This window comes from Bos taurus, chromosome 19, assembly GCF_002263795.3.
Source record: "Bos taurus isolate L1 Dominette 01449 registration number 42190680 breed Hereford chromosome 19, ARS-UCD2.0, whole genome shotgun sequence".
In the NCBI taxonomy this organism is placed as follows: Eukaryota; Metazoa; Chordata; class Mammalia; order Artiodactyla; family Bovidae; genus Bos; species Bos taurus.
In genome coordinates this window covers 19805395-19832922 of record NC_037346.1, presented here as the reverse complement: position 1 = coordinate 19832922, position 27528 = coordinate 19805395, and the positions used below count along the sequence as shown (strand labels likewise).

At 49.4% G+C, this 27528-nt stretch overlaps 3 protein-coding genes across 11 annotated transcripts; 1 reads left to right on the top strand and 2 right to left on the bottom strand.

Moving 5' to 3' along the window:
- Positions 1-593: 593 nt before the first annotated feature.
- On the bottom strand, positions 594-10770 carry TNFAIP1 (TNF alpha induced protein 1). Of its 5 annotated transcripts, none has more exons than XM_059878187.1 (9): positions 10648-10770; positions 9945-10230; positions 9508-9680; positions 7171-7488; positions 6457-6626; positions 5742-5831; positions 5607-5659; positions 4638-4833; positions 594-3232 (listed from the first exon to the last, which is right to left on the bottom strand). In XM_059878187.1, the coding sequence occupies exons 4-9, from the start codon at positions 7373-7375 to the stop codon at positions 2996-2998; spliced, it is 951 nt and encodes a 316-aa protein (XP_059734170.1). In that variant the 5' UTR covers positions 7376-7488; positions 9508-9680; positions 9945-10230; positions 10648-10770; the 3' UTR covers positions 594-2995. The 5 variants fall into 5 exon arrangements, with proteins under 5 accessions (XP_059734170.1, XP_059734171.1, XP_059734168.1 ...); XM_059878188.1 differs by having other exon boundaries at positions 9945-10090; XM_059878185.1 differs by having other exon boundaries at positions 9945-10770.
- Positions 10771-11007: 237 nt separating this feature from the next.
- Positions 11008-17969, top strand: IFT20 (intraflagellar transport 20). 5 transcript variants are annotated; one of them, XM_059877786.1, is made up of 7 exons: positions 11008-11141; positions 11546-11667; positions 14299-14528; positions 14688-14816; positions 15939-16024; positions 17007-17110; positions 17549-17969. In XM_059877786.1, the coding sequence occupies exons 3-7, from the start codon at positions 14459-14461 to the stop codon at positions 17628-17630; spliced, it is 471 nt and encodes a 156-aa protein (XP_059733769.1). In that variant the 5' UTR covers positions 11008-11141; positions 11546-11667; positions 14299-14458; the 3' UTR covers positions 17631-17969. The 5 variants fall into 5 exon arrangements, with proteins under 5 accessions (XP_059733769.1, XP_005220128.1, XP_059733770.1 ...); XM_005220071.5 differs by having other exon boundaries at positions 11511-11667; XM_059877787.1 differs by lacking the exon at positions 14299-14528 and having other exon boundaries at positions 11511-11667.
- An 89-nt stretch (positions 17970-18058) lies between these two features.
- Positions 18059-26073, bottom strand: TMEM97 (transmembrane protein 97). The gene is made up of 3 exons (NM_001034403.1): positions 25878-26073; positions 20261-20405; positions 18059-19378 (listed from the first exon to the last, which is right to left on the bottom strand). Exons 1-3 carry the CDS (start codon positions 26001-26003, stop codon positions 19119-19121), a joined length of 531 nt encoding a protein of 176 aa, NP_001029575.1. The 5' UTR covers positions 26004-26073; the 3' UTR covers positions 18059-19118.
- Between the last annotated feature and the right edge of the window lie 1455 nt (positions 26074-27528).

Genomic DNA, 27528 nt, shown 5'->3' with positions numbered 1-27528 from the left:
AAGAGCCAGAGATAAAAATGTGCTGCATTTTTGCCCCGATTCTTAGGATTCTTGCTTGCTCCCTGACTACCATTTTCTTAATATTAAATTTCAGTTCCAGCCCTTTACAGTGTTGTCCTTAATCCTCCACCTTAGCTCAGCTGGCAAAGAATCCGCCTGCAATGCAGGAGACCCCGGTACGATTCCTGGGTCGGGAAGATCTGCTGGAGAAGGGATAGGCTACCCACTCCAGTATTGTTGGGCCTCCCTGGTGGCTCAGCTGGTAAAGAATCCACCTGCTATATGGGAGACCTGGGTTCGATCCCTGGGTTGGGAAGATCCCCTGTAGAAGGGAAAGGCTACCCACTCCAGTATTCTGGCCTGGAGAATTCCATGGACTGTATAGTCTGTGGGGTCGTAAAAAGTCAGACATGACTGACCAATTTTCACTAATCCTCCACCAGGGGGAGCCTGGGTTGCAGGGCAACTGAGTGCAATGGGGCATAGGCCCCAGTGAGAAGGTCAGGTCAGGTGGTAAACAGAAATACATGAATTATGGCCACACAGCAGTGAGTGACCAAGCTCTACTCCCTGTAAGCACGGCTCTGAAGCACTGCAGTGTAACACAGGTTTATTAGAAATTAGTGTTTGCTTCCATCACCTATGCTGAGCAACAGAGAATTGTAGTTACATGATAAAGAAGTTCTTTCATGCCAGGACCTGTGCCATCCTTCAGCAGACCCTGGTCAGGTAATAGATCAGAACCTAATGCTGGCCCGTGTGGTTAACAGCAGGCTTCCAGTTTTCTTAGAAACTGACAAGGTTTAACCTTGATCCACACTTTTTGTGTACATTCCCCAGGGCTGCTCAGAATTGAAAAATTTACACAGCCAAGAGCATTTTCTGAATGGGGCTGGGAAACTCAAAATTCCCCAAACCCTTACAACACAGTCTGACTTTAAAAGCTAAGATTACTTCAGTGAGTTCAATGTTAGTATTTTAAAACCAAAGAGAGATTTTCAACTGGAAGAGATAAGTGCCCAGAGTCCCAGACTGTTGTGCTGTCTCAGGAAGAAAAGACTGCTCACCACTGAGACAGCTGAGGATCTCAAAGTCCCAGCAGTGAAGAGAGGCCCAGGGACTGGGGAGGTTAAGGGACAAGCATTAAAATACCTCAGTGGGGAGCTGGGACTTTTTGAGTATTAACGGGCTTTGGGAAGGCAGCTGAGGAAACAGACTGGTGGCCTCAAGCAGAAGCATTCCAGTCACTGTGGGAAACCCAGAGTTGGAATCTGGCCAAAGAAATGGATTTGTCTTCATCTTATTACTCCAGTGAAGGCTTGAAGAACCGTTCATAGCTGACCATCAAGGTGCCTCACCTGAAAGTCTATACATTCAAGAGTACGACTAGCGTAAAACGCCTGATTAGAGTCACCTTTCTCCTGCCCTAGCACAGGTCTTCGTGTCTACTAATCCTGGCCTGGCATTTGCCCATAGGCTCAACTGTAAGCAGCCACTTAGCTATGGTCAGAGTAGTCAAGAGACATGAACTTGATCAGCTATGTCCTTTCCTGACTGAGTGGGTACTGTTGAGTGCAGTGCTGGTTTGTTAGGTTGGCTGAACAGCTCCTTCCTGGTGGCATTCCTTTAGAAAAGAATTCAGATAGGCAGCTGCCCGCGGGCCAAGCCAAACAGAAGGGAATGAAAACCGAAGCCCTGAAGAGGAGCTTGGAACTTGCACCCTTACCCAAGGGTGCGGCATCTCTAGAGCCAAATTTACCCAACAAGAAAGAAATGAAGAACCCTTTCAAGGCTTTTAGGCTACACACATTCTCCTCTGTTCAGGGACTCACCACTGGGCAGAACCACCATCCCCAAAACCAACAACATGGATGGGGGCGGGGGGATGGATGGCCAAGCATAACCACCTCAGTGGGGCCCCCGGGAATGCAGGGCTCTGTGTTTGCTGTCCTCGGATGACGGGCAGGTGGGTGTGGGGCCCATGGGCTCCAGCCTGCCTGCTGCAGCTCCTGCCCCCTGCCACCACATCGGCCCTCTGAGCTTACAGTAAGTGAGAACAGCTTGCTTCAGAGCCAAGGGCGAGAGAATCAAAGAGAACAGTCATGTAAGACCCTAAAAGTCAGTGCATATGTGACTCTGAAGATGTGGGGGTAAACGATCCTTTCTTCTAGGGGTGTTATTAGGACCACAGGTCCTAACTTACACAAACTCACCCCGTCAGTGCTCTTTGGGTTGGCTGCTTGGCCACTGTGGCAAAGCTAGAGCTGGTCAGTTTTTTTATTGCTTCTTTCCCCTCCCTTAGATTGACTCTACAGGGAAAAGGGGATTAGATCAGAAGATGACGTGGGTCAGGGCAGATTACAAATCTCCTGAATAAAAGTACAAAGTGCTTAAAGAAACAGATCCCAAAGGTAGCAAAAGGGCCAAGGGTTCTGCTTTACCATGGATCTTGGAACCCGGGAGGGGTAGCAGAAATACCCAGTCCCCTCATTATTCAACTAAAACTAAAAACTAGTCATTTCCTAGATGATTTGTTAAAAACGTAACTCATCAAGCCTGTGCTTAGGAAAAAAGGAGCCCCACCTCCTGTAAGAAACTGGGCCTCCACAGCACCAGAAGCCACCTTCCTCAGAGAGAGACCCGTTCCCCGTGGGCCTCCCCTGAGGCCTAAAGTAGCCTTCAGCAGAGCAAAGGTGTGCTCAGCCAAGGGAGGAGGGGAATGCTCCCAATGGGAGGTGGACAGGTCAGTCCACTCAGCCCAGGGGCAGAAAGGGAGGGGCTGAGCAAAGGGGCCAGTCCTGAAGTGCTGAGGGAGCCGGGCAGAGAAATTCGAGCCCTCCGCTGCTCAGGCCCTCTGACCTCCTGGGCAGGTCCTGTTGTGCCTCTGGGTGCTGGGGCAGAGACCCAGCCAGCAGCAGAGTGGGGTGGCCGAGGGGGCGGGGCTCCACAAGAGGGGCAATGGGGCGTCCCGTGCCCTGACTCCAGGAGGGTCTCATTAATCACGATGGGAGGACTGGTGGCCGAGCTGCCGGTCATCGTAAGTGCTGTAGCGCTTGACGTGGATGCGGCGGACACGGTCCCGCAGTTCCAAGGTTTCCTCATCTTCACTGGGGGAAGCCTGGCTGCGGTTCCGGCTTGTGGCCTCCAAGAGGGAGTTGTCAGGGACTCGGGGGGTCTCATAGAGTAAGACGTTGAGTGTCTCCTCATAGATTCGGGCCTCTGGGAATTCCACCTGGGACGAGAGAACAGCATGAGGTTTCATCCCAAAGAGGGCACAGCATGTCAGGGCCGTTGGCCCTGCTAACTCCATGAGGCCTCCAGAAGTCTCTCAAGAGACATGACTTTCTGTCTTGCGAGGGCGGGTGGAGGTGTCCTCTGAAGGAGGCATGAGGAGATGTATTCTATGGACATAAAGATGCAGAAGACTAATACCCTGCCCCACCCAATCCCAGACCAGTGGACTAGTATGTGGAGAGGTCAGGGCCTTGGCTCTGTGGTCAGGCCTAGGTACAAACAGCTCCCCCACTTACTAGCTGTGGGGTCTCAGGCTTAACTTTGTGGTGCCTGAGTTTCCAAATGTTAACACTGACCTAAGAGACTGTTGTGAATGTTATATGAAGATTGTAAAGTGTTGAGCAGAGAGCCGGGCACACAGAAAACAAAAAAGCCTTCTTGCTTTGAGCCCTTCACATGCACACAGCTCTCCCCCGAGACAAGCCGCCCTTCCACCCTGGCAGTCTTTCGTCTCCTTAACACACTGGGGCAGCTGTTCTCTGGGGAGGCACCATCTGCTGGCAGCCTGGGGAGAGTTAGCTGGGTTTGTTGTGCATGTGCGCTCAGTCATGTCCGACTCTTTGCGACCCCGTGGACACACCCCACCAGGCTCCTGTGTCCATGGGATTCTCTAGGCAAGAATATTGGAGTGGGTTGCCATTTCCTCCTCTAGGGGATCTTCCCAACCCAGGGATCGGACTTGCATCTCTTGTGTCTCCTGCATTGCCACTGGCGCCATCTGGGAAGCCCCAAGATCCTATATATATATATATATATATATAATATATGTGTATATACATAGAATATATATATGTGAGTATATATAGAGAATTAAATTTCTAACAGCCCTAGTCTCCGTTTTACAGATTATAAAAATTGAATTTGTCATCTCCTATCAAATCCCTTACTCGTGCCTGGTAGTGTGTTGTCACTGCAGAGACAAGCTGACTGACCAGGAATGCCCAACCAGCAAGGGCTGGAGGACTGAACAGCTATTTCTCCTGCCCTGCACTGCTTCTCCTCAGAACTGTCTCATTTTCATAACAGTTCTGTTAAATTCATACTTCCATTCTCAGATCTTCAAATGAGGAAACTGAGGCCCAGATGGTCTAAATGTCTTATCCAAAATCAGAAAACTGACTTTGGGACCAGGATTCAGATCTGAATTGGGCCAACTCCAATTACCCCCGCTGGTCAACAGCCCTGCCCCTCAGCTGACCAGAGCAGAGTTCTGTGCATTTCCTGAACTCCCTGCATTGGCTTTTGTTCTTGAGCGATACCACTGCGGTGAGTGTGGCAAACAGCAGGATGTGCGCCCGGTGGTGAAAGGTGCAGCCGCACACAGGCAGGCGGAAACCCTGTACCTTGGTCTGCTTCTTCTCGGTGGCGTACACGATGGAGGTGCAGCACACCTCTGCCAGCTTCCGACCCTGCCCGTAGAAGGACCAGCAGCAGATCTCATCACCGATGACGTCTTTGATGAAGAGCACGCGACCGTTGAAGCGCAGGGAGAGCTTGTCGAACAGCTCGATGTTTTTCAGCAGGTGGTCGTCGGAGTTGCTGAAAAACCGGTGAGAGCCCACCGGCCTGGGAGTGAGGGCCCAGCACAAGGGTGGTGCAGGCTGGGCCCTCCCCAGCCCTCCCCTCCCCTGTCGTGCTCACAAAACGAGGGAAAGTCAGGACGCCAGAGGGATGGTGAGAAAGGGTCACGGGGTCCCCTGTGAATCTGGGGGCCTCTGAGGGGAAGGAGGTGAATTGGACTTAAGTTACAACAGAGAGAGCTGAGGGAGGGCCTCCTCTCAGCAGGCCCAAAAAGAAGGAGGCTGACTGCCATCTCAACAGGTCTTCCTGTTAAGACGGCAGTCAGCTTCCTTCCCTTGCTGCAGGGGTGACCCTAGCAATATGTCTGCCCCGGGGAATCACTGAGGGCCTGCAGCCTCAGCTGTACCTAGCTATGGCCTGTTGAGAGGACACTGCAGGACGAGGAGGCCACTGGCCCGGATGCAAAGAACAAAGGCTGCCTCAAGAGGAGTTCCAGCCGCCTGGCCTCCCACCCCTGTAAGAGAATGCGGGGAAAACCCCTGGCCCACTGCCTGACGTGACACACGTTGAGTTACACGTTCATGTTCAGTCTTGTCTCCATCCCGGCCAGGGCCCCGCATTGAGTTCCAGATGCCTTGGCTCTGATTCCCCTTCTGCTCTGTTCTCCCGAGACCCAGACTCATGCCAACTGTGCCAGGCGTGCAGGTGGCTTCCCTTGAGTCTGCTGCCCAGTTTGTCCACTCAGCCCTTGCCTGGGCACCATCCCCCACCCTCGCCAGGGTGCCCCTTACCTGGTGTAGGAATACTTGTTGTTGCTCCTGTTGTACAGCAGCTTCACAACGGGCTGTGAGGGGAGAGAGCGTGAGGGCCGGGGACCTGGCACCCCCAGCCTGCCACCCCTGGCCACCCTTTGGAGGTCCCAGTACCTTGGTGGAGGATTCGATGAGCCTCTCCTCTTCCTTCAGGGAGGTGATGATGGGGATGTTGCACACAGGCTGGTAGGAGTCCTTATTGTCCTGGGTGACACACAGCAAACAAGCCTTTTTTTTCCAGATCTTCTGTTTGCCAGGCTTTTCCCAGGAGCTGTCAGAGCCCCTCTGCCATGGCCACCCCCTGCTTGTTGAGGCATCAGATAGAGATAGGAGGCTCTGGCAGGAGAAACTGCCAATTGGCAAGCAGATCCCCATTTCCAGAAACCTAAACTCCAGATACCTAGGCATATAAACTAGAAGCAGGGTCCTGTCACTCCGCCTGAGTCCATCACCTTATAAACTGACTGGCTGCCAGCTTGCTGGGGCTTCCCTTATGGCTCAGCTGGTAAAGAATCCGCCTGCAATGTGGGAGACCTGGGTTTGATCCTTGAGTTGGAAGAGCCCCTGGAGAAGGGAAAAGCTACCCACTCCAGTATTCTGACCTGGAGAATTCCATGGACTGTATAGTCCATGGGGTCGCAAAGTCAGACACGACTGCGCGACTTTCACTCACTTTGCCAGCTTGCTTGGCCTGGGTAACACGGTGTGTCTAACTAGTTTTGGAATCATTTCATATGTGCCATGTGGCCTTCCAGGAACTGCACCCTACGTCCCTGAAGGAGGGAGCCAACCCCGACCTCATCAGCCCGCCCTGCCTCTGCCTCCGCACCTGCAGGGCAGACTGGCACATGTTCACCAGACCCTGAATGAGGTAATATTTCGCTTCAGCCATCAGTTCCTTGATCTCTTGCCGGTTTTGAGGGAGGACGATCGTGTCATCTCGGAGGTAATTCAGGATGGTGCCAAAGTGCTTTCCGCATCGGTCTATGAGGATCCAGCCTAGGGATTCAGACAGGCCCCTGAGGGTTATTGTTTGTCTCCAGGTACCTCAGGGCAGACAGCAGGCAAAAACCACCTGACGAGCCTGGTGGCAGGTGATAAGGAGCACAGAGCCCATGGCACAGGGTAACAGGAGGAACCTCCGGCTCTGAGGTCCATGGCTGCTCTCCACCCCTCCTCCCTGAAACCAAGAAGACACAGCTCCTCCAGGCCCACCTCCTGGCAACACTCCCACCCAGCCCTGCCTGCTTTCTGCCCACTGCTCAGGCACTCTGGTGATGGTTCTTATAAGAATCTAGTCCCGTGTGAACTTTTTAAAAAGTACAGCTCTTCTCCCTGAAAAATATGTACACACACAACATTCCATGTACAGTTTCAGAGAATTCTGAAGCTGCATAAGAACTCCAGGTGAAGGAGTCCTGTACTACATGAAGAAGAAAAGTGAATCTAGATTCCAGATCTGCCAGGCTTAGGCCATGCTCTGAAGTCACTTCCTCCTCCCACCCCCCACCCCAACCCCGCCCAACAGGCCCCCACGCCTCACCTTCTTTGTCGGTCAGCACCTCCATGCGCCCACTGAACATGGCCTTGAGCATGGTGTCGTGCCGGGTTAGTGCCCGCACAGTGGTGTAGTACAGGGAACCGCCCACATTGAGCTGGACGTATTTGTTGCCCAGGCCTCCTCCCTTGAAGCCTCCAAGCTTGGGCTTGGCCCCCGAGGCTGGGCACAGACAGGTATCCCCCGACATCTCCCGCTGCAAGTAGATCACCACACGGCAGGAGGTTGGCTTGGAAGGCTCCGCCGTGGTGGAAGGGTCACGAGTGAGTGGCCAGTGGAGGCCAGAGCCTCATACTCTCAGCGCTGTGAGCAGGACATGGGAGAGAAGACAGGAGTCAGTGGAGGAGAGCCCGCAGCTGGGAGGGGACAGGAAGACAAACACTGACCATCCAGTCATTCTCTCCTTCTGAGCCCAAGACTCCCTGACAGAAGCTGAGCCTTAGGCAACGACAAAAAAGACATTCCTGCTGTTCTTCATGGTACCAGTTACCAGGTCTGGGAGCAGAGTTTCCCAGAACCCAGTGCTGGTCACCTCATCAGTGTCCCTGAGACTCCTCCCAGCTCTGGGTAACAAAGAGGTCAAGCAAACTCTTGCAGCTAATTAGAGATAGCTCCAGGAACAGACTAGGCAGAGCAGAAGACCTCACCCTGGGGATCCACCAGTTAGACTCCAGTTGTTTCCCTCTCGAGGTTCCCAGGATCCAAGATTTCCAGCCAAACCTGGGAATCCAGCCAGCCTAGGAGTTTCCCAGGAGTCCTAGGGACAGGATGCACTTCCTTTCTAATGACTCCAGGCTCGGGGCAGCCTGCACCAGTGCTTCCTTTGAGCACCACCCAGAGTCTGGCTTCAGGAAGACAAGTAACAGCAACTTCAGGAGAACACAGATTGAGCCAGGCTGGAGGGAGCTGGCCAGTGTTCCTGGCAGAGGTTATCCTGGTTCCCGCTGAGGTTTCCTGACCTTCCTCTTTTTTGGCATCAGCCCTGCCCTGAGTTCCTGAAATTGTCACCATTTTTCAGGCTAGAACAACTACAGGATGGCTATTTTTGCTTCTTTTTTCCTGAGAGGGGACCCAGCCCTATCTCCTCCTCTCTTCCCACCCAACACGAATGGGGAAAAAGAACCAAATAATCAGTCTAAGAACAATTAAGTGATTTGAAAACTGAAACACTGACAGGAGTTTACAGGACAGAGAAGCAAGGAGAGCAGAGGAAGGCGAAGCCAGACCACCCTTTGTGATCTAGGTTCTACATGAAGAATTGGTAGAATTCATTCACCAAGAGAAAACAAAAAGCCAACATTCTTTGCATGTTTACTCTGTTCCAGGTACTACCCAAGGCATATATATCATCAGCTCATTTAACTCATTTGTCAATAAAACAATATTGAGTGCCTACCAAGTTAAGCAGGAGGAAGAGATGAAATGATACTGTCCTTGACTTCAGGAATTCAAAGAAACGTGAATATTCTTGTTCATTAACAAGAATAAAAATAATAAGAGTATTTATTGTGTCCCTGCTTTGTGCCAGGTGCTGGGGATACAGATGAGAACAAGAGAGTCAGTCCCGTGAAGCTAACCTCATAGTGGGAAGACACATACAACAAGAAAATGAAAAAAGAAGGCAATTTAAGAAGCGAAAAATGTACTTAGTAAAGCGAGTGACTAGGAAGACGGACTCATTTAGATGGGGAGCCAGGGTAAGGCTCTTTGGGAAGGTGACATTCCAGCTAAGCTCTTAAAAGCATTCCAGACAGATGGAAGAGTAGGTGCAAAGTTCCTCGGTCAGACGCAAGTTTTAGAAGCAGAAATAAGGCCAAGGTGGCTGGTGCAAAGAAAGAAGGGGGAAGATGGCTGGATGCGAAGTCAGGGAAGGCAGGGACGGATCACACTGAAGAGTGGATTTTATATTAATTGCAATGAAGATCGACTGTAGGGTTTAGAGCAGGGAAGCAATATGACCTAAGATCACCCTGACTACTGTGTAGAGAGTGGACTCTGAATGCAAGAGAGCAAGTGTGAAGACCAGAAGTCTAAGCAAGAGATGATGGAAGGCTTGGACTACAGTGCTGGTAATGGGAGTCAGAAAAAAAAGTGAAATGACCTCACTTCATCATCATAGCATGCTGAAGTTTACATCATTATCTCTTCTAAGTGTAACCCAGAAGAAGTGCACTGGTTTTCCCACACTTACTACTCCACTCTCCAAGCAGTGCTTAACACAATGCCATGCACATTTGTAAGTATTCGTCAATCTGTTAGACTGAAATTGTTCCCGAAAAGATTTAAGTAGGTCCCCAGTGGCGCCAGTGGTAAAGAACCTACCTGCAAACACAGGAAATGCAGGTTTAATCCCTGGATCGGGATCATCCCCTGGAGAAGGAAATGGCAACCTGCTCCAGTATTCTTGTCCCAGGAAATCCCATGGACAGAGGAGTCTGGGGGGCTACAGCCCATGCGGTTGCAAAGCGTTGGACATGACTGAGTGACTGACCAACCTGGGAAGAATGTCCAAGGAAGGGCCAGGACAGGTGCTGTATGAAATGCTGAACTCCTTTGGTGGTTTGTACAGTATGGATGAGATGAGCGCCCCGCCCCAGCAGACTGCCCAATCAGTAAGTAATCTTGAATGGTATGAGATTACTTTACCAAACTCTGCCCACCCGGAAGGAATAAATCCACCCCTTAACAGGTTTTAACAAGTTCTCTATGCATTTTGTGTCTAGCCCCAATTTCCCCAAGATCAAAGAAAAGGAGCTCACCAAAGGTTAGGCGGCTGCCAACAAAGGAAGACAAATCCAAACTAATCTATTCTTTTCCAACAAAGCAATTGCTTTGAGCCCCTGGACGACGTCGGCTGAGATTTCAGTTGCTCAGATTCTGCCCAGGCCAATAGGTTCCAGGAATCCTGTGGCAGGTGACGCCCCAGAAGGTAATTCCAGTGAAAATGAAGTTTCCACTGAAAGCTCTTCCTTCCGGACTTTGTGTGTGGGTATTTGGGGATGCTCGGGGCCTATCTGTGTCACACTAGGCAAAGCGAATGGGAACCTAAGCGGAATAACGGGCAAACAATCACGGCGGTGTTAGAAGATGGGGTCCTAAGGAAAGAAGGTCCCAGAAATTCGTCACACCAGGGATGGCGAGGGGAGGAGCCGATCTTGGTCAGAGAGGGCGGATCTAGCAGAAAATCCAAGGTGTAATCCTTCTGCTACATCCAAAAGGCGTGGGGAAATTAAAACAGACCCAACCTCTCCATGACAGTGTAGAGTCTTTCCCAACTCGTACCCCTTCTCACTACTGAGAAACAGAAACCGGTTCTGACACCCATTCCCAGGGGAGGATTTGAGCTCTCCACCCCCCTTTCGCCGTCCCACGCCTTTTCCCCAAGACCGCGTGGGGCTCTGTTTGCTCAGCCCAGGACCCAACCATCCCTTCCCCTAGGGCATGGACCGGCTCGGCTCTCACCCTTCCCGGTGGCGCCTCTCCCCTCAGCCGGATTGCAAGTCGACACCGTGCCGCCCCCGAACTGTGGCCCCTAGAGCTCCAGCAATCCCGGGCCGAAACTCACATCCTCCACCCGAGGACTCCGCCCCAAGCCGGCTGGAGCCTGAGACTAGAAGGCGGGGCAGACCCAGCACCCAATCAGGGCGGAGGGAGGGGCCCCTGAGAGTATTTTGCGCTGAGAGCATAGCTACTTCCGGTAGCCTTTCCGGCGCAAAGGCTCTGGGGCTCGTAGGCAGTTATCCTTCCTCTCAGGCCTCTGTTTCCCAGCAGGCCCTGCGGGCTTGATGGGTCTAAGTGCTTCCGGGGTCGGGAAGTGACGTTAGAGGTAAACAGGTTCTGTCACCGTGGCAGCGGCTGAGGCTGCTGGGCAGGGTGTCGGCTGCAGCCGACTGGAGAGAGGCGCTGACTTCCGACGTTAGCCTGGGTCGCCGGCGCTGTCGCTGCGGAGTGAACAGGTAGGCCGTGACCCTGGGTTGGCGGGCTTGGGGCAGGCCCGGGGTGAGATGAGCCTAACAGGCCTGCACCCCGAGAAAAAGCAATCCCGGGGCGAAAGAAACGTGGGAGTTCCGCCAGGCTCTGGGAGCGGTTTTACCCCCGGCTAGGGCCTGGAGCTTTACGCGCTGCTGCTCGCAACTATCTTAGGAAACTGCGTCTCAGATTAAGTTCACAGAGTTTACATAGTGAAGACGCGAGCTCCACACCCAGGTCTTCCTAATTTTCCCCACACCCCACGGGTGGAGCCTGCTCGGAGCGCCCAGCGTGAGTCCGGGGAGAGCCCGGGGGTGGGTTTGGAGGAGAACGCGTCACCACTCTCATCTTCCTAGAGCTCAGTCCGGCTCTTGTGCCCGGTGTTCCTCAGATGCGCGTGTGGTGGGAGTTGGGAGAGAATCCGGTAATCGACTTTGAACGTTCTCTGCTTCTTCTCCGGTCTGACCCTTCTCATTCAACATCTCTTCCAGCCGTGCAGCTGGCTCAGGCCAGGTACGCGGGAATCTTGCCTGACTCTCTTTCACTCCTCCCCAAACCCCTGCCTCAGTCATCCTTTACTAAGTCCTATCAACTCGACTTACAAAACATCTCAAATCGGAACACTTTTCTTCAGCTCCAAGCCTTGGTTACTGAAATAGCCTGCTCTGTTTTCACAGTCATTCATACCACATACATTCGCTGAGTGCCAGTTTCTGTGCAGGCATCATGTTAGATGCTAGGTTAACAGTGATGAGCAAGATAGTTGTAGCTCCCTCCTCTTTCTTCCTGCAACCCATTCTCTATCCTGGGTCTGAGTGATCTCTCTAAAGGGCATATCTGACTATGCCACTCTGCTGAGAATCCACTGGTTGCCCATTAAACGCTTATGAGAAAATCAGGCTCATTACTGCAGCTTTCAGAGCCCTCCGCCATCCAGCCCTAGCCTTCCCATCTCACCTCATCCCGTTTCTCTTTTTCCCTTGCTCAGCCTTTCAACCACACTAGCGTCTTGGCTCTTGTTACAGGTTCCATTTCTCAGCCTCAGCATCTTCACACATGCTTTTCCTTCTGCCTCCTCCCCTCACTTGACAAACTTCTGGACAGCCTTTAGTTCTCAGCGTGTCACTTTTTCAGAAGACTTTTGTTTGCAATTTTGGGGGGTAATTTTGTGTCCACATGAATTTTATCCTTCTGCTACAGCTTCATGTAGCACCATGTGCTTTTCCTCATACTTTTATCACAATTTGTGATTATTTGTTTACTGTCTGTCCAGAGGTTGGGAACTTGAAGCACTGAAGCATTTTCTTGACTACTTTATCTGGGAAGCTCTCTGGGAAGGGAGTGCAAATTGAAGCAGATCTTTGTGCCCTCTGGTTATTTGAAGCAGTTTGGTTAGTTACTTGTGTGTGCGCTCAGTCGCTTGTTGTGTATGACTCTTTTGCGGCCCATCAGGCTCCTCTATCCATGGAATTTTCTAGGCAAGAATCCTGGAGTGGGTTGCCATTTCCTCCTCGAGGGGACCTTCCCGACGCAGGTATTGAACCTGTGTCTCTTGTGTCTCCTGCTTTGGCAGGTGGATTCTTTACCACTCACCTGGTAGGTGCTAAATGCTCAGACAAGCAGTCTTCAACCTTTTAGGCGCCAGGGACCAGATTAATGGAAGACAGTTTTCCCACGGTCAGGGGGCAGAGGCAGGGCGGGGGTGATGATTTTGGGATGATTCAAGTGCATTACATTCATTGTGCACTTTATTTCTATTATTATTACATCAGCTCTACCTCAGATCATCAGGCATTAGATCTCGGAGGTTGGGGGCCCCTGGCTTAGACTATATGTGCAAACAGAACAAATAGGAAGACAGATCTTTTTAAAAGGCCCAATTACAAGGGAACTCTGAATGATTAAAGTGTTTCAAAAGGAAGATGCTAGCTGACTTACTTGAATGGACTGCAGTGAGGCCAAAGGCCCTGGGCCATACACAGCTAGACATGCATTAGTTGGCCCACACAATCTTGGATGTGGGTTTTGGGTGTTTTTTTTTCTTAAAATTTTTGAATTAAAGGAGATACTGTTCTTTAAAAGTCAGATTGCATACGTAAATCTGGATTTCTGATCCTCTTGAAATCACTTCTGGCAACAGTGGAACTTAATTCTTTTTAACCATTGCTCTTTATATGGTATACCTACCCCGGCAAGTTGCTCCCAGAATCGCCCCATTCAGAACAGAACTTCTCTAACGTATTGGGAAGGGAAACAGGGGAAGCTGGGAGAGATGGGAGGGAAGGACTGGTGCAGGGCCAGGCTGTGGTAGCCTTTGGAACACCAGGGGTTTCCAAGTTGGTGTAGCAGCCAAGAGCTAGACCTAAGTAGCATTGCCTCCCTTTTTAGACAGGGCATGTGCTCTCTTATTTTTATTTTGTATGTGTGTTTAAGCCAGAATGAGGGTGAGTTTTCAGTGTTTCCTTCCCAGAACTGAGGCATCCTTTGGACCAGGAATGCGAGGTGGCCTGGGAAGGGAGAAGATACCTCTGTTGGTTCTTGTCTACGGAAAAAAAGCCAAACTCCTTAGCTTGGCCCACAGGGTGTTTCTGATCTGGCTCTATCCGGCTTTCCCTCTCATCATGTCCTTTCAACTTCTAGTCAGGAATAGGCCCTTTCAATGGCTTTATGCTCCTGTCCAGGCTGTTTTCTCTGCTTGGAATGCCTTTCTCTGACCTCCTTACTTGGCATGTTCTCGCTGATATTTCATTCCTTTTTGTGTTTTCCGCTAGAAAGAGACTGACCCAGCTTTGGGTCCCAGTTGAGGCAGGTGTACCTGTGGCATACATTATGGGTAATATTCTTACCCCTGGCTTCTTGTGGGTTTTTTTCCTGTGTTTATTTTTAACCCTAATTTTTAATTCACTCCAATTTTCTCTTTTACTTGTCTTTCATGTTCCAGCACTATATTTGAAAAGCTCTTTTATGTCCTTTTGGGTACATAACTGGGGATAAAGAAATATGCTTATGGCTCCCAGCTTAGTTCACATGTCACTCCCTCACCCCAAGTTAACTGTTCTCTTCTCCTCCAGCTCTTTAGTGATATTTCTGTAAAAGCACTTAACACAGTATAACTTTGCAGTGTCCATGTCTGTCTTCCTCCAGCTACACTCTGTGCTCCTCCAGGGCAGGCACCATGTTGCACGCACCTTTACCCCCAGCATCTAGCAGTGCTGGCATGTAGTTGGCACTCCAGGAATGTGTGTTGAATGAACGATGCCTGTGACAAGCAACTGGACTTTATTCTTTCCTGACCCTTGCTCCTATGACACACCTCTCCCTGGCTGACCCTGTCAGAGAACCTCTCTTCTCTGGGGAAGCTGGAAGGCAAACAGGTGAGGCTCAGAGAGGCGGAGGCAGAGGGAAGGGGGAGCCTTTGGAACATCTGGGCTTTTGTCCTTGGTGTCTGGGACCAGGAGTGGGGCTGGGCTGGAAGCTGGCTTCTCCTTGAGGGGCTGGGAAGTGATCGGGGACTGGGGCTGGTTTCTTTACAGCCATGGCCAAGGACATCCTGGCTGAAGCAGGGCTGCACTTTGATGAGCTGAACAAGCTGCGGGTGTTGGACCCAGAGGTTTCCCAGCAGACCATAGAGCTCAAGGAGGAGTGCAAGGACTTTGTGGACAGTGAGTGTCGTCTGGGGGGACATGGTGCCACTCAGCTTTGTGTCTTGCCCCCACCCCTTGACTGTAGCTCTGGGCCCTGCCCAAATGGAGCTGCTGTCTCCCAGGAGGTTGAACCCGGCCCTCCTGAATTCCCATGTGCTACCCACCTTGTCTGCGAGCCCTCCTGTGCTCTCGGGTAGTCCCAGGGCACCGATCAAACACTGTAGTGGAGACAGGACGGTGTTTGTTTAGGTAGGCCATCCCAGGAACCTTCAACTTCAGAACCATGACTTGGGGGTGGGAAAGAGAGTTAGGATTTGATTGCTTGGGAGAAATAGTGTTCTCAGTGGCAGACTTGCCATTGTTTGGAGAGTTGATCACCTGGAGTTTGGAGAGGCAGTTCAAAAGACTCAATGAAGTCATTTTTTTTTTGTTTAAGCTAGTGATAGCCAGCATGCTTCCTGTCCCAGCAGCCACACAAGCCCAGTAGCAGCAAACAGAGCAGATGTAGCCTGTATCTGAGCCTTCTGGGGAGTCCATCGGCTCTGGAGAGAGCTTGACTGGCGGAAGGTGGTGGGTCCTCTCACACGTCTTCTGAACGCTGTGTGCACGCTGTCCTACCCTCTGGGTCTTAGTTTACTTCTCAGTAACACGGGTTCCACTATACACTGAAGAGAACAAATGAGATTAACTCCTTAAATGCTTTGAGCTTTTTATTAGCTCTGGTCACAGGTGGAAAGCCCCCAGTCCTCAAGTCAAATCTAGTCTTACCTGTGGCTTGTCCAGAGGCAGCGTTCGGATGCTGAGGCAGTCCTTTCGTGAGGTCAGCCCTTTGTGCTTCCTGTCATTCCTAGGACAGCAGGATGCGGTCCATCCGAAGGTGCGCCCATCAGGAGCCTCACAGCCCAAGCTACAGCTTCTGGCTGGTTCAGTGGGGACTCAAGATCCCAATACACCCCAACCCAGCTCTGGGCTCACAGCCACCCTTCTCTAGGTTCAGATCAAGGCTGTCAGACACCAAATGGCTTTTCACACAAATTAGAAGAGGTGGTTAGCTCTGCCCTCTCGCCACAAGGAAATGCTGAGGGAGAGTGGGAAGGCTGAAAAATAAAACATTTGTTTTTGTTCTTCTTTCCACGAAAGAAATTGGCCAATTTCAGAAAATAGTTGGTGGCTTAATTGAGCTTGTTGACCAGCTTGCAAAGGAAGCAGAAAATGAGAAGATGAAGGTAAGATCAGCAAGTATTTTGTCTAACTTTTGGCCTGGTTCACTAGTCTCTCATCCTTCTGGCCACCCCCCTCCTTTTTTTTTTTTTTTAATCTGGTTCTTAAAAAAATTACTTTTGGCTGTGCTGGGTCTTCGTTGCTGCTGTGTGGGCTCTCTAGTTGTGGCGAGCCGGGGCCGTTCTTTGCTGTGGTGTGCGGCTTCTCACTGTAGCGGCTTCCCGTTGCGGAGCACAGGCTCTCGGGTGTGCAGGCTCAGTGGCTGTGGCAATAGTTGCTGCGCGCAGCCTTAGTTGCCCTGTTGCCTGTGGGATCTTCTCGGAGCAAGAATTGAACCCATGTCCCCTGCATTGGCAGGCAGATTCTTAACCACTGGACCATCAGGGAAGTCCCCTTTTATTTTTTTTGGTTGTGGGGGGGCTAGGTGATGGGGGGTTCTTTAATTAAAACAGGATTTTAAATAAGAATGCCTGTGCAAATATTGAATGATTATGTTGTATACCTGAAACTAATATATATCAATTATACTGCAATTTAAAAATAAGTAATTCCTGGTCCAGTTAACCCACTATTGAACTTACATGCCAGTATACTTTGTTTCCTTCAATCTTCACATCATCACTGAGATACGGTGAATAGGTAGTTTACCCTCATTTACGACTGAGCAACTGAACTGACCTGACCCTCATTTTATAAATGAAGAAATGAAGGCGTGCAGAGTATAGATGACTTAGCAAAGGCCACAAGGCTAAGTGGCGCACCAGATGGGCCACTGTGTGCCAGGCCCTCGATTCCTAGGTCTGCAGATGCTCAGCCGCAGCTCTGTTCTCACCAGGCACTTTGGGATCAGGAGGTTAAGCCTTCTTCTGACTTACTCCTAAAACTCTGAAGCTCGACCTCTCCCCACTCCATAGCCCCATGGTTCCTTCCCCAACTGAGAACTTTAATGAAGTAATGACGTTCTTTGGCAATATCATGTTTTTCTAGGCCATTGGTGCTCGGAACTTGCTCAAATCTATAGCAAAACAGAGAGAAGCCCAACAGCAGCAACTTCAGGCACTAATAGCAGAAAAGAAAATGCAGCTTGAAAGGTAAGCTTTGTCGTAAAGCAAGTTCTTTACTCAACTGCAATTCTGTTTTTCCTCTTGAATGGTCACCTGTTACCCTTGCTCTTCATCATTGTTCTCCCAGGAATAGTGTCTTATCATCCTGATTTGAAGATTTTAAAAATTAATTTGATGGGAAGAAAATTTGTTAATGTCAGACAGACCTCTCATAGCTTGAGGGCACACACTTGAGTGTCTGGAGCTGGCCGGCTCTCTGCAAGGAAGCTATTCAGGGCTGCAGACTTCTCAGGGGTGGGCCTAGGCAGAGCTTTGCCTCATTTCTCTCTCTTGCCCTCACTAACTTCATTTTGAACTCACACCATTTCTTGGAATCATCTAAATCACTTCTATTCTTCTCTGGAAGAATTAAGTTCATGGTTTATTTTCTCCATTTTGAGAGCCTCTAACAATTTTGTTTTTCAGGTATCGGGTTGAATATGAAGCTTTGTGTAAAGTAGAAGCAGAACAAAATGAGTTTATTGACCAATTTATTTTTCAGAAATGAAATGAAATTTTCATTTTCTAGCAGGAGGGCAAAAAAAGGAAAAAACCCCCACAACCCCCAAACCAAAAAAACCTCTGTACCATTCCATGACTTGGCCAGTGACCCAAGTGTGTCACGTGAGAAGCTGTGTGAGGAACTGCAGCCCCGCTGAAGGCAGTAGCAAACCTGGGGGAGTCCGTTACAGATGTCAGTGCACATCTGCAGGCGAACATCCAGTGGCCATCGTGGTCCCGGTTCTCACCTCTTGCATTCTCAGTCTCAACTGAGCAGCCTGTCAACTTGTTTTTTTGTAAATTCACAAAGCTTTGGAAGGAAAAGCAATAAATTATTATTTTCAAATGGCTTGATCTACCTCTTTTCCGTGCCCTTCAAGTGTACATTTATTAACCCATTGTAAGAACCCTGGACTCCACAGAACAAAACCAGGCAGTAGTCAGCAGCTACCTTTATTTTGACCAGACACACGAGTCAGATGATATTCCCCAAAATCAGACCATTAGGGCTTGTAAGCAAAACAGGCAAAAAGGGGGGACTAACCAGGACCAGCATCTACCATTTTTCATGTGCGTTCACAAGCCTTTTTGAGTCGGCCTCGAGTATGAACTTAAAGCTAGCAGGATACCAAATAAAGAGACCTTATATGCACACACTGGACCTGTCATGGCCAGCCCCCCACCCCTACCCCAAGTGGGTACAGGACAAAGAATTATGAAACTGTTTGGTAGGAGGAAGTTATCCAGTAGGAAGCATTCCTCCAGCTCAGGTTTGAGACACCAGACCTCAGAGGAAAGGAACTCATGTGGTCTGTAAAAACTAACAGAAGACTAAGGTTTAGAAAGAGAATGAACAAGGAGACTCTAAAAATTCTCTTCTCCTGGGATGACCTGTTTTAGGACAGAAACAATATACCTTCCAGTCTGACCCATTTCCAACTGAAAGTCATGCCAAGGTTGAATCTTAAAACTGAATTTATAACCTCTTACAGAATATTTCACCCCTACCTAGGGGTAGGGGCAAGGAAACAATTTTTAATGAATATTAGGTATAATTTCAAACAATTTTGCTCATCAGTGATACTCTGTAGAGACTCATGAGTCAGTTTTAGTCACATGTATCCTGTGAGTCAAATGACTCACGAATATGCCAAGCAGGCCATGTTTCTTGGAGGTTTATCTGATTTCTGGTCTGGTTCTGCTTTTAGTAATCCTGCAGTGGCACCTGGGGACATGCTGAGGAGACCTTTGGCACCACTTCCAATCACCTAGCCCACACCTCTGTGCCCGTCCTCAGGTGGTCAGTCTGTCTGTGTCAAAGCCCTTGGAAAGTGAGGGTTTGGTATGCCTCCTGCCAGGGTCTTGCTCATGTGTGTTGCTGCTGCTGTGGTTCAGATACTACTGAAAACATGGGTTCTGAACACTGTTCCTGGTACTGGGTCCAACAGGAAACAGCCCAGTGGTCACCTCTCCCCTGGCCTTGGGGGCATTTCTTTCATTTTTTCTTTCTTTTCTCCTCAGACTTGTAGTAGGGGTTCCGCACCATGAAAAGCAGAAGTATAAGAGGGATGAGAAAGTAGGGGATATAGACAGATATCAGGAATAGTCGTTCCTGGAAAGTCTTAGGTCCTTGTCCTCTGAAATGACTGGCTTTGGAGAAATCGTCGAGTAGCAACGTGGAGAGGATGGGAATCAGAGTTGTCATGGTGTGAACCGAGTAGATGATGGCAGGGGTGCGGATCCACTTGCAGCCTCCTGAGGTCAGCGAGGAGAGAAAGTCGGGTGAGACCTGCTCATGGCTCCAGGGGAGCCCGCCATACCCTCCACCCTGTCTCTGCCTGCTCCCTTCAGTTCAGTCATTCTACCTCCTTTTCCAAGTGGAAACAAATGATATAATAGCGTCCAACGTGCAGTCCTTATGTGACAGATGGAGCCCTAGCACTGACTGCCAGAGAACACGGGTGGAGTCGAAATTCAGAAAAACTCTAGGGCAGTAAAGTGGCCATTATAAGGTAAACTCAGTTGGTCTCAAATACAGTGGGTGGGGAGGGAGGTGAGGAGCAGGGCAGCTCTGCCAGCAGCATCTCTCTGCTAAGTAAGTATATATGGATGAGAAGAATCAACAGATTCTGCTAAGAGATGGATTTGAGGGCTCCAGTGGGAAATAACCTGTATAAGTTTATTTACAATGAACACTGGTATGGCCGCCTTCTTTTTAAAAACAATAGTCATATGGGGACACTGGAAGAATAATCTTTAAGTGAGAAGTCAGGCCACTTAGAGATAACTTGCTGCTACTGCTTATAAGCCAGTATGATACTACCCACAGCTGAAAAATAAAAGCCAAAACAAAAAATTCTAGGAAAACAAAAGGGAACAAGTTCAATCTGTAAAGTAGCTTCAGGTGGCATGTGTGCGAGATTTCCAGTTGACTGAGGCAGTCCTGCAGCCCCACTGACCCTAGACCACTATCCTGAGCCACACTGATGTCCCTTCCCAAGATTGATCCTGACCATTCCCACTCCTGTATCACCCTCACACATCCTTCAGGGACCACTCCCCTTCCTTGGTGGAACTTTCCCCAAAGATTTCTGAGACCTGGTCTCAGGGCAAAAATGGGATTTCTCACTTACTCACCTTTGAAGAAGGCATATGCTGCGATGGGAAAGAAAGGCAGCTGAAACACAAGCTCGCAGAACAGGAAGGACTTGAACCACGCTGGGGGGGTCTGGAGCAGAGGGTCTTTGAACTCCTCGATATACCACTGCTGCAGGTTTCTCAGCTGGGAAAAGACGAGGAACACGGTGAGTACAGCCAGCTGGCAGGACTGGCTTCCGCAGCTCCAACCCTGCGGACGTGCCGCTCATCACGCAGCCCCTGGGCAGCGGACTCACAGCTGGTGGGCCAAAAGCACTCACAGCTGGCTTTAGTGGTGCAGCCTGGACGGTCATTTAATCAAAACTCACAAGCTCTCCCAGGTGGCACTAGTGGTAAAGAACCCACCTGCCAATGCAGGAGATGTAAGACAGGTTCACTCCCTGGGTCAGGAAGATCCCGAGTGAGAAATGGCAACATACTCCAGTACTCTTGCCTGGGGAATTCGATATAGACAGAGGAGCCCGGTGGGCTACAGTCCATGGGAGTCGGACACAATCGAAGTGACTTAGCACACACACACAAGCTCTAACTCAAATGTTACCTTCACCTAGCAGCTTTTCTCAGCTCTTCCAGCCCCCGTGTGCTGCCCAGAATTTATCTGTGGTAACACACATCCAGGTGTGTTGCCTGTCAAGAACAACGAGTGGCACTTAACAGGCTCTTAGTTTGCTGAACACACAAACGGGTGTATTGGCCAACAGTATCCTTCTTTATAAAGAAATGATATGAAAACCATCCTGAGGTTTGTCTTTTCACAACAGCAACACCAACCTCCAAGGGCCAGATTTCCTCAAGTACAGATATGAATTTTTTTTGTTTTTTTTTTGGCGGGGTAGGGGGGTGAATGGAAAGAAGGTAAATCTAACTTCTGTGAAGATGCAATTTTAGACAATTTAAATAATCTCCAAATCTCAAATTCCTCTTCATTCTTAACTCCCCTAGTTCAAAAGTTGTTTTTTTTTTTTTAGGAGATCAGTGGGATATTTGTAGAGGAACAGACTGTATAGCTTTTTGAGTGGTCTCAGTGCTAGCATGGACCCCAGCTTCGTGATAACACTGTCAAAACGAAAGATGCAGATCCATGTTGCCGGGGGGTTGGGGAGGCAGGGGGAGGAAGCAAGGGGTCTGAGGTTGCCCCTTCTGTGCTCCCAAGAGAAGCCTAGGGCTCTCCCCAGATAAGACTACTGAAGGTCTGTGGCATTCAACCTCCTGGATGGCGCCTTGATATTATAAGACAACTTCCAAGCTAGGAATCTGGCTTACAACGGAAAATCCAAAGATACTTTTCCTGTTAATTTTTAATCTAAAGACTCACTATTGTGAAATAAGAGGGCTCTTTGCTGAGAGTGACCTTTAAGCAAATATCCAGGAACACACAGTATAATTAATGACAGAAGGGCCTCAGCTAGATAGCCAATTTATTGACCAAATGATCTTGAATTTGTATTTGACTTGAAACTTAAATTTATGGAAATATCTTTAGCTTCTTTCTAAGCACTTTTCAGGATGGTAATGTGGTAGAAAATATTTATCAAGGTTAAATCCCTGCATCTCTCCTGGACTCTGTTTTCTCATCTGTAAAGCAAGCAACTTGGACTAAATGTTTTTTAAGATCCTCTTTTGCTTTCTAGATTTACTTAAAAAAAAAAAATTGGAGGGACAGACCTATTTTAAAAGATTTACAACAAAATTTAAAAGGCATTCTGATTCATTTGAACTTCACCTTCTAATTATTATTCATGCTCTCAGATCCACTTATTTCATAAATCCAAGAAGATTTGTACAAGAAATTTGTAATTTCTAAGAGGTTCAGAATGATAATAGCAAAATTTAAAATACAGTTGACCCTCGAACAACATGGGTTTGAATTGTGCAGGTCCACGTATACACGGATTTTTTTTCAACGGTAAATACTACATGGTCAGTCAGTGGCTGGCTGAATCTGAGGATAGGGAGGAACGTGAGTACCAAGGGCTGACTATAAGTTATAAGTGGATTTTCAACTGTTTGGAGGGTCAACACCCTTAAACCCCAAGCAGAGTGAAGAGCATGGTACCTGGGGGCAGAGTGCCTGCCGCTGAGCAAAGCACTTAAATCTCACTAAGCTGGTTACCTAATTATAGTACCCACCTCATTGCTGGTAAGATAAAATCAGTTAATACTTAGAGTCCTAGAACAATGGCTAGCACACAGTAAATGCTAAGATTACTTGAATATAATTAATACGGACTTGGAGTTCAGTTTAATCTTACTACAATCTCAGCATGCAACTAGTCATTGATTATTCCCCAAAAAGGTAATAAAACTGTTTCCATTTATACCTGACTCACACTTGACTCAACTTAGCACTGTTATCCATTAAAATATTCACCTGGCCTATGCACATGGATTTCTAGACCAGAGCTGCTACTGAACGGTCCTGCACTCCTCTAAACTTAGAGTGAGCACACAGGCTGATTTCAGGCCTAGATGCTCACCTGTTTTTCCTTATTTTAATAGAAGCAATGCTACCCAGATGCAAATGATATCACAAAATGCTTCCATCCTCTCTGTGTCCTAATCCAAACTGAATTCTTACTGTTTCAAGAGTTTTTCCCCAAGAGTTGATCTGGTTCAAACCAAGAAAGATATTTGCAAATTTCAGCCTAACCATTATGTGATCTCTACAAGCTTTTTAGTTCGAGGAGAAAATTTCTTCTCTTTAGGGAGGAAAAACACAACAGATGTTAAAATTCGGCATTTTTTCAAGGAGAATCTGAAAATAACTCAAGGCTTTTATTATTATTATTTCCCCATATGGAAGCAACACACTCATCATTGCCCACCCCAAAGCACCAAAAGTGATTAGAGACACAGGCCTTCAAAGCTGAGACACCCGGGTACAGCTAAGGCCTTTAAATAGCACCAAAGATAGACACACACACAGTTTCTGGTCAGATATGGCCTGCTTTGGCCCTTGACCTTCGACAATGCTGCTGCCAAGTCGCTTCAGTCGTGTCCGACTCTGTGTGACCCCATGGACTGCAGCCTACCAGGCTTCTCCGTCCATGGGATTCTCCAGGCAAGAACACTGGAGTGGGTTGCCATTTCCTTCTCCAATGCAGGAAAGTGTAAAGTGAAAGTGAAGTTGCTCAGTCGTGTCTGACTCTTAGCGACCCGCATGGACTGCAGCCTACCAGGCTCCTCCATCCATGGGATTTTCCAGGCAAGAGTACTGGAGTGGGTTGCCATTGCCTTCTCCCACTTTCGACAATAAGTCAACTTAAAAAACTAAAGCTAAGAAAACTTTACCAAATCAAATATGTAAGTTTAAATGGGGTCTTTATGATTTTGAACAAATTTTAATTGTATTTTGTGAGCAAGGACTTATGGGAATGGCACATTCAGAAAAGATATGGAAGGGATTTCCCTGGCACAGTCCAGTGGTTAAGACCTCGCCTTTCAATGCAGGGGATGTGGGTTTAAACACTGGTCAGGGAGCCAAGACCTCACATGCCTCAAGGCCAAAAAACCAAAAGTATACAACAGGAGCAGTACTGTAACAAATTCAATAAAGACTTCAAAAACAGTCCACATCCAATTTTAAAAAAAGAGAGAGAGAAACTAACAGCTGTTCAGTCCAGAAAGGCTGGCTACCTGGAGTCACCGAGCTGGCCAGGAGTAAAGGGACTCAAAACACGAGAGACTGTAAACAGTCAGCCTGCCTGAGTTCTGTTGGCCAAGATCATGTACCGCCTGGACGTAGGCAGTAGGCTGAATAGTCTTAATCATACCAGCATGTATGAATGTAACCCTATTTGGCAAAAGTGACTTGGCAGATGTGGTTAAAGTTCAGGATCATGAAATGGGAAGACTATCCTGGTTATCTGGCGAGCCCTAAATGTAATGACAAGTGTTCTTATAAACGTTGGGCAGCAGGAGATTGAACTAAAGAAAACAAAGCAAAGTAAGGACAGAAGCGGAGACTGATGTGACGTGGCCACAAGCCAAGAACACCTGCAGCCACCAGAAACTGGAAGAGGCCAGGAACAGATCTTCCACCAGGACGTTCAGAAGCAATCAGGCCTGCAAGACTCATTTCAAACTTCTGACCTCAAAAACTGAAAGAGAACAAATTCGTGTTGTTTTAAGCCACTTTATTTTTGTAACTTGCTGCAGAAGCAAGAGGAAACTAATATACCTAGTATATGTTTGAGCTTGTGATTTAACTCAGCTCTCTCTTTCTTAACAGTTGAAGAGCCCTGACTTGCCCAAGGCGCTCAAGAGGTTTTTGGAAGAACCAAATCCCCAGACTTGAGTCCAATGCTCTTGCCACACACAGCCTACACTTATCCCAGGAAAAGGTAGGTCAGAGATCTTCCTAGTTACGCTTGGAGCTAGAAACAAACCAGACTATGGAGTGGGGGTATATTGTTGAGCAGTGGCTCTTAACCTTTTTGGTAAGGTCAGACCCCTGAAAAAGTTGATGGAAGCTATGTAAAACACAGGGCACACACAATTCTGCATACCCCACGAGGGGTTCATGGGCCTCAGGTTAAGAACCCCTGCTTTGCAGAGAAAAAGCATTTAAGGACAAACAGAGGCAAAATCAAATCTTTAGGTAGACAAGTCAGGCTTGCCTATAGTTCTGCTGACAAACTGGAGAAGGGTAGAACTGAGGACTGGAATTCCACGATAGCAGGTTATAGAGTCCAGGCATGAAAATAAACCTGAAAAAAATCAAAAGCATTTAAAGCAAAGATTAGTGTAAAGAATGTTCTCCAACAACCAGGAAATGGGGCCTTTGCCTGTATTTCTACTCAAACGATCATTCCTATTCAAACACAATTTTTAAAAAGGCCCTATTTGCAAGGTATCCTTAATTTACTTCCGAGATTTTGAAGTTGCAGGATCCTAATCTTGAAATCAAGACGTTCTCTGCCAATTTCTTTATAGACGCATCTAATTCTACGTGCACGATATTTCTTTGCGATTAGTCGATATTTTTAAAGCCCTCCCAGGAAACACAACTTTAAAACCAATTCGTAATTTAGACACTGGTTCATCCACTGTGTGTGTTTGTGTGCCCAGTGGCTTCGGACTCTTTGCGACCCTATCAACTGTAGTCCACCAAGTTCCCCTGTCCATGGGATTTTCCAGGCGAGAATACTGGAGTGGATTGCCATTTCCTCCTCCAGAGGACCTTCCCGACCCAGGGATCAAACCCGTGTCTCCTGCATCTCTTGCATTGGCAGGCGGATTCTTTACCCACTGAGCCAACCTGGGAAGCCCATTCATCCAGATCCTTTCCCTCAAATACGGACAGCTGACTAGAGCTGGGGTATGGGAGTCTTTAAAAAAAAAGAGAGAGAGAGAACTGTCTTCAAAGGGGGCAAGGTATTCACCCCCCCCCCCCCTCCGGAAGCCTGGGAGAAGACGCAGGGATAAACAAAGAAAAGCCCAAGATGTCGAGGTAAAGAGCGCCGGCGGGACCCAAGGAAAGTGGGAGGGAAGCCGGAGTGGGCGAGGCCCGAGGAGGGGACGCGATGGGGACGCCGGGGCAACCGCTACGACGAGGGGCCCCAACCTCGGCGACCGGGAGCGAAGGCGCCCTCACCTCGACGGGGTAGAGATCGCGTGGCAGCACCCCCTGCAGGTCCATGAGCAGAGTGATAGGGATGTGGGAGAGGAAGTAGAAGCCCAGAAACCACTCCAGGCCGCGCCGGGCGCCCAGAGTCCCCATCGTCCGTCGGTTGGGCTGAGCGGGAGCCGAGACTACGCTCACCGGAACACGACGTGGGGAAAGCGCCGCGCCTGAGCTGTCCCGGGACTCCCGCGCCCCGCCCCGTCCCGCCCCGCCGCGAGGGCGACGCCGGCTGCTCCCATTGGCTGAGAAGCCGCGCGCGGGCCGGGAGCGTCCGCAGAGGCGGCCCGGGGACAGTTCCTATTGGTTGCGAGGAGCGCCGCGTGAGGCGAGGGCGGAGCTTCTCGGGGCTGCCCCGGGCTTCTCAGGGCGCCCGGCCCCGCAGCGCTACCCGCCGGCCTTCTCGCCGCGACCGCGTGCGCGCTGGGCTTCGCGGCGTTTGCCTTCCGTGGCCCTTTCACTCATTATTACTCTTCCGTTCCTTCACTCCATCCGTTTAGTGCTTTCCGGGCGGCTCCTTTGTGCCCGGCCGTGGGGACTTAACGGAGATGGAGCGCCTAGTGCAGTGGGGTCTCACCCACCAGGGCCGGCTGGACATTGCGTGGTGGTGGTCCGTGCCGTGGCAGCAGTCCCGGGCGTGGGAACAGCGGGCAAGATCCCTGGCCCGCCGGGGTTGAGGGTCCCGGAAGCTTTCCGAAGGAGGTGTAGGAGGCAGCCAGCCTCAGTTCAGAAAGAAGCACGGTGATATAGGAGGAGGTAAAATTGCCAGGTCTTGGTGATTCGCTGTAGAGAATAAGGGAGGCTCAAGGGTTTGTTTTCAGGCCGCGCAAATATTGATCTTTAATTACATACTGGACCTGGGTCTGCCCTGGAACAGGACGGGTGGGGCACCCATTCACTGAGAAGAGGGACATAGCGGAGAAGTGAGTCGAAGAGAAAGATAATTTGGTTCTGGCCATGTTACTGAGCAGTCTCTGCAGCATGAGTGGAAAAGTCAAGGAGGCAGATGAACACGTCTGAAGATGCGGATTTGTGAGGCATCCGTGTTTGTCGGACGTGGAAATTTTGAGAGCACAAGGCTTGTGAGAGATCTTGGACGACGTCAGGGGTCAGGGGAGGAGGGGGCTGAGATATACAGGTGGACAGCAGGAGTGTGATGTCTCAGAAACACAGGGAAGGAGGGGGTTCTGCTGTGTCAGAACCACACTAAGTGGTACCCACCTGTGACTTGTGAGAGCAGCTGTGGTTGTTGGAGGCAGGAGCCGGATGATGACAGGCCGGCAAGGAGCAAGGAGGTGGGGAAATGGAGGTAGGGAGTTAGACATGATTATGAACGGGAGGAGAGAGCCAGGGCAGGAGGTGGAGGGAAATGTGCTCAAGAGAAGGCTGATTTATCTTCTTTTCAGAGAAGAGAGACCAGAGCACTTTCACGTGTCTAGATGCTGCTTAAAGTTTCTGGGTCGGGGGAGAGGTTGTCCAGACAGGAGAAGGAAAGCAGGGAATGTGGCTCAAGGCTGCTGAGGAGTTGGAGAGAATGGATCAGGGTTAGGTCAGCGGTGCACTGTGCTCCCCAGGGTGGAGCACTAGGACAGAGAAACAGTGGTCAGCGTCGAGGACCCAGCTG